The sequence below is a fragment of the Nymphaea colorata genome, chromosome 14 (assembly GCF_008831285.2).
Source record: "Nymphaea colorata isolate Beijing-Zhang1983 chromosome 14, ASM883128v2, whole genome shotgun sequence".
Lineage (NCBI taxonomy): Eukaryota > Viridiplantae > Streptophyta > Magnoliopsida > Nymphaeales > Nymphaeaceae > Nymphaea > Nymphaea colorata.
This window is the reverse complement of record NC_045151.1, coordinates 6,049,356-6,062,558: the sequence shown is the minus strand read 5'-3', so window position 1 is coordinate 6,062,558 and position 13,203 is coordinate 6,049,356. Positions and strand designations below refer to the sequence as shown.

Genomic DNA, 13,203 nt, shown 5'->3' with positions numbered 1-13,203 from the left:
CCATTATCAAATAATTAACAAGCTCAATCTCATTACTGGAGCATTGAGCTTGCGGGGGGATGTTAATAGAAATACTAAGAAGGCTCTCAAAGTGAATTACGGGAGATGAAACGTCATGTCTCTTGAGGGATAAAAAGTCATGTCTGTTAGGAGATGAAAAGTCATGTCTCTTAGTAAATGAAAAGTCATGTCTCTTGAGATATAAAAAGTCATGCCTCTTGGGAATTAGAGACCCCTTATGTATCTCCTCTATATAAAAGAACCTCTCTACCAAAAGAATGCAAGTCAGAAATGATAGAGCAGTGGACGTAGGCCTATTGGCTGAATCACTTTAAAAATTCATGTCCCTTTAATTATTTCTTCATTTTGATTTCTAACATCATATGTCTCTAACCATCAGTCTCCAATCACCAGCCACAGTTTGCCGAGCCACAGTTTGCCGGTCTCCAGTCACAGGTCTTTGAACACCAGACATGGTGAAGAAGAAAGAATGATGGAGTGAAGACAATGATGAAATAGGGAAGCATTGAACCCTTTTTATAAAAAAAGTTCACTTCACCCCCAGTTATTGTTATTTATTTTCAATTTTTTGCTGCATCCTTTATCAAAATTAGCTTGATGCCCCATATTTTTAGTAAAAATTCGAAACTGCTCATCATTTCCAAGAATCCGGCTTTTATCCTTTATTTGTCTAACAAACATGGAAACTTGTTTGCAAGGATGCCAGATCTATCAAACAAGCAATTATAATAGAAATATGCATTTTATTTCATTCCACTATTTCCAAAATTTTGTTTCCGAAACATCTTTTTCTTATTCCACAATTCCTGGCTGTCAAACATTACCTAAAAAATTCTAGCCACTTGATTTTCTAGAAATTTTTTTCCAAAGAAATCCAAAATGTCCAAATTATCAGGTTGTCTATAAAATTGATGATCAAAATCTGTTAATCCTAATACCATCATTGGGACCCATATTGACCAGACTGCTCCACTTTATCTTACATTCAATACTCACCATGCAATCTCAAATTATTTTCTTTTCTAATTTTCCAAAAGACAGAATGCAATTCTATAAATAAGGAGCCAAACTCCTCCTTCTCTTTGTTTTTGCTTTGGCGACATGGCAGATCTTGAAAAGGATAGCACACCAAGGTAAGCTGAGTCACTGTCTCTTTCTTTTACCTCTTCTCTCTCATTTAATTTGGCCTCTTCTTCGTGCTCTTTTCCTATTTATGAATTCATTTCTTCTGTCCTATTGTAGTTAAATATCCTTTAGGGCATGTTTGCTTGCTTGGAAATGTCCTATAGCTGCATCAAAAAATTCAAATTTTCAAAAAAAATTCCTCCCCATCAAACAATGAACGAAAAATATATATGTTTAGATCATTTCTAGAATTTTCATTCTGGAAATTCTTTTCCAACCTCGGGGGTGGAAATTTTTGGAGATGAATTTTTGGCTGTTAGGCTTCCCTGTGTCGCGCCTACCTCCCCTGAAACGAAACAGCCATGTTAATCTAAGTGAGGTTAACAAGTGAGGCGAGCAAGCTAAAGAATACCACATGGTGCAAAGGGAGGTTATCTTCTGTGGCCAAGGTAGAATGACTAAGGCCAAACCTAGCGACCAGTTATGGGCGACGCTAGCACCCAAGCCAGATAGGAGGCTAAAATGCGTGGGAGCTAGGTGTGGCTACAGACCAGCACAAGGAGGTAGAGTGGTCTGAACCCAGAGGCAACCAGGTGCAAACCCAACGAGAAAGCCAAATGGACAGCTTGCGGTAGACCATGACCAAGGTCAGCAGCCTAGGGCCAACCTAGGCAAGGTGGGTGCAAGTCCAATTCTCTTCAGCAACATCAAGGTGGACCAAGAAGAGCTCAGGTGCAACCTGAGCGAGTTCGGGCAGGAGCCCACTTTCCCTTTTCAGCATAATAAACACGAGCTTAGGCGCAACCTGGGTAGATGCGAGCCTATCGCTCGATTCTTTTATGTACCGGTTTTTATGTTCTTTGCTTTTGTATCGTATCAGACCGAGACAGTGGAGAACCAGTCACTATTGTTATTTAAATGGCGGGTCACACATGAAACCCTAGGCAATGATGAATTAAGCAAGGTTTGAATTTCGTTCTCCTCTCCCTCCCTCGTGGGATTCTTCCCCAGCCGGCAGCTGCTGGTTTTCTTCCTACAACACCGAAGGCTTCTCTTCTTCTTCTTCTTCTTCGTCTACATATCCTCCTTCTTCTCCTTAGTCGAAGGTGACTATTGGCTGAGTTTCTAAAGGAGCGGCTGCCGAAAAAACTGCTACCAGATACTTAGATCAATGCATCATCCCATTCTAATGCATCAGCGTGATGATCGGTGCAATCTCTTCGACAATGGAATGGATTAGAGGCTGTGATCTCCACTAGGAGTAGCAGAGAAAGGAGGCGACACCCGTGGCTCTGGCGGCAGATCCCTACCCTACATTACGACATCCATTCTCAGGCATAGATAAGTATCCGACCATCTCCTTGATACTTTTTGCCAGGGATTTCGTAGTTTATCCAGTCCGATCAATCTAACCACGTTGACGCCTCTTCGATTCCGTCGTGATCGGTCTAACAGAGGAGTAGTTTGGTTGATTTAAGTTTGGATTGAAGAATTGGGCTCGATTGATCAATATGGACAGACTTTCGGTGCATTCAGGCGTTTACAGTGTTTGCCTAACACCGTGCTCCAGTCAGCCGATCACTCTCTGATTTGTTTCTTAGTCATCACACACACAACAAGAGGATTGAAGAATCGGGCTCGATTGATCGGTATGGACAGACTTTCGGTGCATTCAGGCGTTTACAATGTCTGCCTAACACCGTGGTCCAGTCGGCCAATCACTTGCTCTGATTTGTTTCTCAATCATCACACACACAGCAAGATGAGAATGGGAAAGATGTTTCCCATCCCTTTATTTAGGGGGCGTTTGATGCCCTGAAAATATACTGTTCACCCGGAAATATATTTCAAATTTTAAAAAAAATTTCAGCATAACAAAAGCGGAAACTTTTTTTCGACCATTAAGGTCGATTACGGAAACATTTTTCCACCAAGCGGGGTGGAAAGATATTTCCTGTTTATTTTTTCCTGCCCGTTACAGCAGCGTCGTCGTCTTCCTCGCCTCACGCCCAGCACCATCGGCGTCTTCCTCTCCTCACGCCCAGCATCGTCTTCCTCCAGCGGCTTGGTTTGGGCATCTCCTCACCAGAGCGGCGTCTAGCAGCGGAAGGGGAAAGAGGAAGAACAAAGGGGAAAGAGGAAGAAGGGAAGAAAGGGGAATGAAGATATCGCCAATCTCTCTCTCTCGCTTACAACCGAGACATTTGGGTATCCTCCTGCTATCCGCCATCGCCATCTTCTACGCCATCCAGGTCTATTTCCCTCTCTCTCTTCCTCCCCTCTTGTTGTTCGCTGATGGATTTTCTGTAATAGGGTTTTATGGGTTTCCTTTCCCTCTATCTTCTAGTTTTCTTTCCTTTCTTTCCCTTCTTCGTCTTGTGTGGGGTTCTCCCATTTTGTATCGAAAACGAAGATTCTCGCTTCCCCACTCGTCTGTCAGCCTTCTCAGCCGCTTGCCGTCATCAGCATAGTTGCTGCAAAGGGTTACAAAATGAAAATGCAAAAGGCAACCCATTCCGACCTCATTGGTTCTGAGGGACTATGTTTAATTTGGCGTTTATTGATCTAAGAAAACATTTTTCGGTTCCGGGTGATGTTGTTCCTTTGTTTGAGACAAGCATGAGGAAATGTGTGTGTTCCCTTGATTTTGCAAGTTTTTTTTTGGATGGTTTAGCATATCTCGTTTCTTCCCTTGATTCTGCATATCTAACTTCTCTGTGCATGTTGCATTGCATCATTATCATTCGTCAATGTTCCTATTTAAGTTTGCTTCATTTCTTCTATGTAATAATACCCCTTCTAATCGTTACTCTGGAATTATTGATTTTTTTGTTTATATTCTGGAATGTATTGTACACTGTTCTTTCTATTCATCTCTTATCCTGACATGTGTTACAAGATCACACAAGCAGACATGCTTCTGCAGCTACTTCATCAACTTGGAAAGCCAATCTGTGTTATTGGTAGAGTGAAAAATCCTCTGACACTTGGGAGACAAAAGTGCAAGGTGTGTTTGAGGGGATTAATGACTTCTTTTGCATATGTAGAGAAGCAGCAACTATATAACATTGAGAGTCATGTTTTTTTTTTCTATTTACATTAACAAGACAGTAACATTGTGTTACAGTTATCAATCAGTCCCTTGCCAGTTTGGTTGAGTAATTCCCTTTTGTGTAAAAGAACATTATATTGCCCAATCTTTGATGTAAGTGTGTTTTCCCAAATTGGAATGACGGCCAAAGAAAGGGCTGCAGACAAGTTCACTATGGCTAATCATTTTAGCTAGCTAAAATAAAGAGGATATTGAAAAGCTTGGGCAGATTCATGTATCCATCTTGTAGATAAACTAACTTACATGCATTCTTATTACAAAATTAGAGTGTATTTATGGTTTTAAGCTTGCTTTCCACTTTTGCTATTATTTCACTTGTAAAAAAAATAGTAGCAGTCAAACAAGCAAAATAAACAATTTTATCTGCTCGTCTTGGTTAGAAGCAGTACACAAAAAATGTTTCTGCCATTTCAATTCTTTTTGCTTTGTGTCTCTTGCTGGTAAAGATGTGAACCTGCATTTTACTTGATCAATTGCCTACTTGATCAAAAGAAATTTGGAAATATATTTTTTTATCATCAAACACAAAAATATATTTCTAAAAATATATTTCTCAGTTATCACACACATCAAAATGTCATCAGAAAGATTTTTCTCATTCTTTTTTTTCAAGAAATATATTTTCATAAATATATTTCCAATTTCAAATTTTCAGGCCATCAAATCAAACGGCCCTTTAAGGAAACTTATTTCTCATTCCTTTATTTCAGAAAACTTATTTTGAGAAAATTCTTTTCAATCTCATGTTTCCAATCAATCAAACGGCCTATTTTATTGTAGACGTGAAACTAAGGTTCAAAAATCCAGGAAAATACCACGGCGCTTCAAACGTCGTATTTTTTTAGTGCCTGGTGTTTTTGAGTGTGAACAGTACTTATTGAAGTTCCACCTAAAAAGGTGGAACTGTAATCCGGGGCTTATTTTTTCGCCCGTTGCTTCTAAGCCGTCGAGGTATGCGCATCTCCCTTCTCACTGTCGCAGGCGCATCTTAGCGAGCTGATGTCTTCCCTGCCGGTGCTCGATCACCTGCAACTCCGCTGGAAAATGGTGGAGGCAGGTATGCGATTCGAGCTTCACACTTCCCCTCTCAATCTCTCTCCGTCTATGTGAAACGCCCTTTTTCTTTTTGTTGGTCGATCGTCGTCGGTTTTCATTTTTCTTGTTGATCAACCATTGCCCTTTCTTCCTTCGGTGTACCATCTCCTTCTCGCAGCTGCTCGGTTTAGAGGTGAGATTCGTGCCTTTTCTCTGGTTTTAGAAGTTGTGTTTTCATATAATAACCTAAATGCAGGGGAGTTTTTGAATTGATAAGTTTAGAGGCTTGGTGTAAAAAAGATAAATTAAGTCCCCATGTGTGTCCAAGACACTAAGTTTCTCCCTTATGCATCAGAGAGAAGGAGAAGTGAAGAAATCTAATTTCATCGATGGCGGCAAAGCAATTGGAGGAGATACAGAAGAAGTTGACAATGTTGAACTACCCAAGGGCCTCTGCTCCGGCACAATCCCTCCTTTTTGCTGGCACTGAGAGATATGCGTTGCTTGAATGGCTGTTCTTCAGGTCCTTAATCTTCCTTGCCTCGTTACTCCCTCAACCCCACCTTGCATCCATTCCGTCAAATTTGGTCTTAGCAGAAGGGTTCTTCCTTGTTCCTCATGGTATTCTTACTTCCTGATCGGTGTATAACTTGAACTGACCAGATGAACAACAGAAAGGTAAAGGAGGGAGATGAACAAAGAAAAGGTTGTTTTTAGACAAGTGTTTTATATTTATGGTTATCATCTATTTGTTAGTGGCTTTTCACGTGACCTATTATTGATTTATGGTGGGTTCAAATGTGTTCCCTGTATTGTCCTTTCTCCCTTTACATTTCATATGTTTAGCTTGACTTTTATGCATTGTTGCATGTATTTAAGGATTAATGATTTTGTACATGTGTATTAGCAAATATCAATAATTTCTTTTACAGGCTTTTGGGCGAGAAATCTCCATTCACACAACAGAACCTGCAAGGAGATGCTGATGATGAAGCAGCTAGGATCCAATGTAAAGCTCCCTTTAGTAACATTTTGTATCATTTATTTGGCGGTTGTATAATTAGTAAGTCAAGCATATTGTTGTGATAATTAAGTGTTGTGTATTAATTGTAATTTATAAAACGAGAGGTGCACCATACTACCTTGAGTTCGATTGTTGTATGACGTATTTTTGCTAGTCAGATTGCACCCTTGAGTTGCTTAGAGTTAGCCTTTGGGTGCAAGGGAGTGTTCTTTTCATAAGACCAGCTTTCTACTTCACCATGTTAGCACATATTGATAAGCTTGCATCGTTATTCTATGGCTTACTGGCTTAGATCATCAGATATTCATGGTCTGCAAGTTGTCTTTGCTTTTCACTCATTTGATCTTTTTGAACGATAGACTCTCCATTTTGCTTTCCCTTGGTTGTCTTCTCCAACACTAGCATAAATGAAGAGCATCCAAACTAGGATACCTGTGTCTTAATAATTGACTTCATGAAACCCCCTCTCTCTCCTTCTCTCTCTGTTTTCTCTATTTTCTGTTGTCCGCATTCTTCCTGTTTGGTAGAGTGATCAGATGTACTTGGTGACAGACCATGAAATCATGGTTTTGCATAATTTTCTTAACCTTTCACTTAGTTAATCTTTTTGAACAATGGATATCCATTTTATTCCCAAATTTGCCTCACAAAACCTTTGTTTCAATGAAGAGGGCACAAGAAGGTATTCGATGTAGTAGATCATGAGCTGATGAAAATTGTGCCGAAGAATAAGATCTTGAATGGTTCAACATTGGTGGAGCAAAGAAAAAAAAAACTATGGATGTGGAACCATGTTGTTGAGGAGCATTTTGGGAGGAGCAGATGAAAATGTTGATGAAGGATAGTTTCATTTGTCATTTGCCTTGAAAAAAATAATGTTTCTTTCTTGATGTGTAATGAATGACATTGCTTGAAATGTTTTTTATGGGAAGAATATTTTTCATGGTTTATTCTGATTGTTCCTAATTTTTAGATTTCTCTAAGTTCTTCATAAATGTTTGATATCAAACAAATCAATTTAAGATTTTTCATGTTATGTTATGTTATGTTACCGTTTGTATCTAACTATTAGTCTAACTGATATGGGTTATGGTATGCACTTTACAACTTTGCTTGTGACGCCTCTCTCTCATGCTTGCCCATATACAAAATATTAGGAAATCAAGTTGATATTATGTTTCTAATGCAGATTTGGCAGAGATAGCCAAGTTTCTAGGTATAACGCCAACTGATGACATAGAAGCAATCCAGGTAAGTTTAGCAAAAATTTCATGTTTCCCACAAATAGTGCACCTAAAATATTGAATATTCATGATTTTGTAAGTGACTAAGAAATGATTTTTGATGTTTGTAAGGTATCACTCATTCCAGATGTTTAGGTGAAAGGAAAAAGGAACGTAGAAAGTTTTAGTCTATGTAGTGAATAAGATTGGCTTTATCCGAACATTAGATATTTGAGTTGGAGAAAAACTAAAATTTATTAGTTGTACTGAGGACTTGCTCAACGTTTTTTCTACTCTTTCTCTAAAGTGTGTCATCAAATCAAATTTAATTTTCTTGAGAATTTATTTTATGGGCATTGGACAAAAATGATGGAAGTTATAACTTATAACTACCCTATGATGTATGCATGTATACATGCATGTATATGTATTATTTATAATACATTGATATGCATGCGAACTATATTCTAAAAGATAGTGCATTGAAGCTTTTATGTTGCATGCCATGAAAGAGATGTCACTTATTGGATTGTTCAGTGATTGAGTCTTATCTTACAGGGCAGAGGTAGCTATGAAGATCGTTCTGATATGCTCCGGCTTATTGTAGACCTTGTGGAGGCAAGCTGCTATGCTGACAACCCTGAATGGAGGTTAACATGATTCTGAACCTTAAAGTGAAAATTTAACTAGCTTAGCAATAGCCACTTCTCATGAAAAGCTCTTAATTCAATTATGAATAATATTAGTCATTTTAGCTTATCTAAGCTGCATTTTCTCTCCAGTGTTGATGAACAAGTTGGCAAAGATATTCAACTCTTAGATTCTATTGCTGAAAAACAAACACAGATATTTTCTGAAGAGTGCAAGCTGTTTCCAGCAGATGTTCAGATCCAATCGCTGTATCCTCTGTAAGTGTTTACCTTTTTACTCATAACATATTGATTAATAAGATTGCTCTTTCTCTGTCTCTATCTCTCACTTTTCAGTTCGTTCATTACATAAATGCCTTGAAACTTCAGTTTTTTGCTACTCGTTCATAACATTTCATTGCTGTACCATGGCTTATTATATTCTTTTAAAAGAAAATTCTGCATCCTTTGTTTTGTGCATATTTATCTACATGTATAAATTCATTCAAACCTACATTAAGTGTGCAGATGGGGATAATTTAGTTGATTAATGTAGGAATTTGATTGTAACAACTTGATTCACCATTAAAAATGGGAAAATAAAAGCAAGTCCATGTTCTAAATTTTCCCATAAAAAATTTGTACAAGCAGTGGTTTCTTTTTAATGAAAGTTAATTTTCAGGCCAGATGTTGCAGAATTGGAGCTGAAACTTGTCGAACATTCCAAACAGATGTCAAGCTTACAACAAATGGTCCACGATTTAGCTACAAAGGTACAACATAACTCTGCAATGAATTTTATTCAGCTAAATTTACTCTCTGCTAACTTTGCTGTCTCACAAAAATTCCCTAGTTGTGATATTTAATGTTCTTTTCTACGTTGTAAAATGTGAATATTCCATTAATTCATAAGTAATCATCATTTAACTTGTACCTCACTATTGCATCTTTTTTGTGAGTACCAGATTTTCTTTTGGACATTTCATAGTTCTGGTTTTTTTTTTTTCGGGTTGTCGGGGGGGGGAGGGGGTTGTCTGTACATATGTGATATGTATACGTGTGTCTGTGTGTGTCGACTTCCTGCAGTTGATTAAGTGCATTAACCTATTATCTTTGTTCCTTCTTATAAATGAAACACATTTCTCCTTGTTCAGCATGCTTACAACCCAGATGAAGATTACACAGAAGCAGAATCTCGGCTCCGGGTGCAGTTGGATTCTTTTCTTGAAACTGCCAGGTCCTTCAATTTGATTTATGGAAAGGTAGCAGGACCATTAGTTGCTCTTGCATTTTTGTATGTTCCTCATGGTGTCATGCACTGCCTTAATTTTATGTTTTAAACAGTGCAGTTGCATTTCTTTTAGGCTCGTCTTGCATTATGTAAAATATAAAACCATGGAAGATTCTTTTTTCCAAGTTTTAGGATTCTAATGATATTTTGGGAGAAAATATTATTCAAATGAATTTCTGTGTTTAGAGCAGATTAGACAGTGACTGCAGTCTGGCCATGACCACAGGAAATGTTCCATCTAGAAATCCTGTCAATTGGTGAACTAAGACTGCAATCTAGTCTTCACAGTCAAGGGTGGTTCCCAGCCAATGTCCATGGAGGCAAGATGGAAGCTGTGACAACCATGCTTTGGTTCATAACTTCACATTCATGGGGCCATGGTTGAACAGGCTAATGGACACACAGCTTTAGACTGGTGCCCAACCTTTTACTTAGGTTTTTAATTGCATGGGATATGAGCTAGAATTTTCTTGGAAGCATCTTTGGATCTGATTTTGTGGCAATCTTACCTTAGATGGGATCAGATGTGTATGTATGTGCATCTGGTAAGAGCTGTACTCATCAATCAATTGAGACATTGTTTTCTGTTTCTGAATATAGAGACCTAGACAAGCCTAACCTTGTGTTCTGGCGATGGGTCAGACATGTTGACCGATCAACAGATTATCAGATGATGCCTTGGTCCATCTACTAGGAGCTTGTGCATTTGTTCTGATTAGCTAGTTGGACCTACACTTTTAGGTCCATTCTGTAGTACTATTCCATCCTAGAAGAGATCAACAGTCATGATGGTGTCATTCGTTTTTCTTTTTCTGGGATCTGGATATGTAGGTATTGTTAATCATTGAAACCTAAAAATTTTTCTCCTTGTTCACTTCTAAATTTGTTTTTTTTTCGGTCTTATCATTAAGAAGTCTCATTCTTGTAGAAGCATGTTTCTTGATATAGTTCATTTCTATCAGGAAATTCGCCCATGGACCCACATGATGGAAGTCCCACAATTACATGGATTTGGCCCAACGGCTAATCACTTGTTAGAGGCCTATAAGGTTCTGCTAAAGGTAAGTCCTGATTTTGTCTGTTTGAACAACATAAGAGCAGAACTGAAAGTAGTGTACTAAACCTTTTGGTTGTGAGGAGTGAGATAAGACACATACCCAGATATGTAGTTTCAAATGGAGTCAAGCTAGAAAATTCAGTTAAAACTAACTGTGAATAGTCATTACTTACATTCATGTTTAGATCTATTTTCTGAAGCCTGCATCTGGTTACAATGGTTATCAATGTAAGATCGATATGAGTTGTTTACCATTGCAACACATCTTCATAGGCTCAATTTGGGGCCTTATTTATCCACGTGAATCTGCAGTGTTGACATTGCTTTTCTCCTAATGGCCCTGTTTGCATTATTAAATTATTGAACACATTTTATATGTAGGACATGCCTACATGCTTTGGCATCAACATGCCAGAGCTTCCTTGGTAAGGTGTACTATAAAATACCAATTATGCACCAGAAAAAGTAATAAGAGCGACTCAAATCATAAACTGTCTTATAAATGTCAAAAATGTTGTCGACATCTAAGTGAAGTAACTTATGTCCTGCCAAATGACAGTTTCTTGGGAACTTGAGGAATCTTCGTGATGCCCATGCTGCTATAGCAGTTGGATCGGAATCAACCGCTGATAAGTCATCCTCCTCTTCGGTCACAAGGATAATTGCAGAGTGTGAGTCTGCTTTAACATGCCTCAATCGTGACTTGGGAATTCTCTCTGCGTCTCTCAGTAGAGAACAAGGTGGAGCTAATAAAGAAAAGGAATAGCGCTGTTTTCATGAATCATTCCTCTTTCTCTTGTGTTGAAGGATGACAAGAATTCAGGCACAAAGGACATTTTGCTTCAACAGGATGAGGTCACTGATGAAGGCTCTAAATTTTTTATTACTGAAAATTCTGATGGTGATTTCTCATTTTTGCTGCATATTTGGTCCATGTTAGTCTTGTCTTTTTTTTGTGAGGCATAGGCTTCCACTGTGAGAACCTTTTTGTTTAATGAATGTAGTTAAAACATCCTTGAGTTTCTAATTTTGTCTCAATTGATGTTGACTTGCTTGGTATGCTTTGTTCATTTTGGAAACTGATCATATGATCCGCCAAATCATTGAGGGAATGTGCTAACTTATGTTTCCTGTTGAGCAATGGTTATTACAAAGGATGATGATGTGCTTAACTACTTCCATGGGGAACCATAGATGGACCTTTTAGTATCTCAGTGCAATCTCGTAGGATCACTTGATATGCTCTCTTGCCATAAGCCAAAGAAAATATTCCAACACTCTGCATGTGTGACCATCCTCAAGAACCATCAGGGTACTCCAGCCACTCTCCTGTTTCAGAACATGCAAGCTGGTCAATAGATCCATGCACCAGCAGCGATGCTGAAAAGCTTACTCGCTCATCTTTTCATATGCCTTCAGCTTCTGTATCACGTGATTCAAAGTTTGTGAGTGGAAGTTGTTTTGAAGAGCCTGAAGAAATGTCTGCATGTTTCATGTCTTGACAAAAGTAAGTTTTCGGGCAGCGGACCGGATAAGGAGGGGACGCTTGCTGGTGTTTTTGATACAGAAGATGAAATAGATCAAGGTCTATCATTTGCAAATTTCCATGAGGTCAACCTTCCTAGCATTTTTTTCAACTACTGACTATTTGTCTCAGCGGAGTCATGAGAAAACATGGAACATGAAAATGTGCCGCATGATTTTTGTGGATTCAGTAACCAAGTTAAGGACGCTGAGAGAAACCAAAATAAGGACGCTGGGAGTGTTGATGCCTGTGGAATGCATGTGGGCTTGAATTAGGATGAGAGTTGCTATGTGTAATATAATACATCAGGGAAAAATCTTGTCAAATTCTTACTCGTGATATACAAGCTAAAAGGTGGAAGAACTAAAAGTACTTTCAGCTTTGAGACAAGTGGGACCACTGGCCTAAATCCATTTGGGTGGGTAGTGTATGGGTGGGCTTGATCTAAGCCTAGATCATCCTGTTGAACCTATTCCCATCCTCAATATGGATGGGCTTGATCTAGCAAGGTCCAGACCCTTGGCTCCTAAACCATTAGTCAAGCCTATTTAATTCAAACCAACTCAAATAGACTCGAATGCTAGCCAGCCCCAGTCAAACCCCATACCGAGCCTACTTTCAGTCAAACCTCCATTCCAACTAGTGTCATCAAACCTAGCCTGAACCTGCCTGTGCCTGAAGCGACCCCGGTCCATATTTTAAATCCAAATTCATGATACATTTCCTATTCCAAATCATAATCATGATTCCAATATATTTGCTTTTCTAGATATGGATCTGTCTATCAAATATCAGTCCAAAACATACATCCAAATTGTCAATCTGGATTTATATATAGAATCCAGTTCACCATCTATTTTGGATCATAAATTTTGATCTAAGTCCACACTCGTCATCATTATCTTTCACTCATCCCAGATCCGACTCTCAGATCAATATAACTTTCACACCCAAAGTTACAAACCAATCCTTAATTTCCTATCCGGAACCTAGAATGCTTTTTGGATCAAGTCCTCATCTTCAAATCATAACAAGTCTAGTTCGTTGAATTCACTCATGCCTATTGACGCCCCCACTTTTCCAAGCCTAGATTTGAACCACGGGCATCATGTTTGATTTGAGTGACAAATCTAAATTTATCAGATCTTGCCACGTCAATTT

General features: G+C 38.6%; 1 protein-coding gene across 3 annotated transcripts; it reads left to right on the top strand.

Moving 5' to 3' along the window:
* The first annotated feature begins 5,147 nt into the window (after window positions 1-5,147).
* LOC116267774 (AUGMIN subunit 7) lies at window positions 5,148-11,544 on the top strand. Of its 3 annotated transcripts, XM_031649665.2 has the most exons (11): window positions 5,148-5,315; window positions 5,472-5,486; window positions 5,649-5,816; window positions 6,226-6,302; window positions 7,507-7,568; window positions 8,099-8,190; window positions 8,323-8,448; window positions 8,852-8,942; window positions 9,324-9,431; window positions 10,423-10,521; window positions 11,077-11,544. In XM_031649665.2, exons 3-11 carry the CDS (start codon window positions 5,683-5,685, stop codon window positions 11,281-11,283), a joined length of 996 nt encoding a protein of 331 aa, XP_031505525.1. In that variant the 5' UTR covers window positions 5,148-5,315; window positions 5,472-5,486; window positions 5,649-5,682; the 3' UTR covers window positions 11,284-11,544. The 3 variants fall into 3 exon arrangements, with proteins under 3 accessions (XP_031505525.1, XP_031505527.1, XP_031505524.1); XM_031649667.2 differs by lacking the exon at window positions 5,472-5,486 and having other exon boundaries at window positions 5,149-5,315; XM_031649664.2 differs by having other exon boundaries at window positions 5,149-5,486.
* The last annotated feature ends 1,659 nt before the right edge of the window (window positions 11,545-13,203 follow it).

Bases quoted from the DNA above. Each gene is read 5' to 3' on its own strand.
- LOC116267774 (XM_031649665.2), top strand. From the start codon at position 5,683: ATGGCGGCAAAGCAATTGGAGGAGATACAGAAGAAGTTGACAATGTTG. The intron at 6,303-7,506 runs GTAAAGCTCCCT...TTTCTAATGCAG, and splicing joins TGAAGCAGCTAGGATCCAAT to ATTTGGCAGAGATAGCCAAG. The intron at 8,449-8,851 runs GTAAGTGTTTAC...GTTAATTTTCAG, and splicing joins ATCCAATCGCTGTATCCTCT to GCCAGATGTTGCAGAATTGG.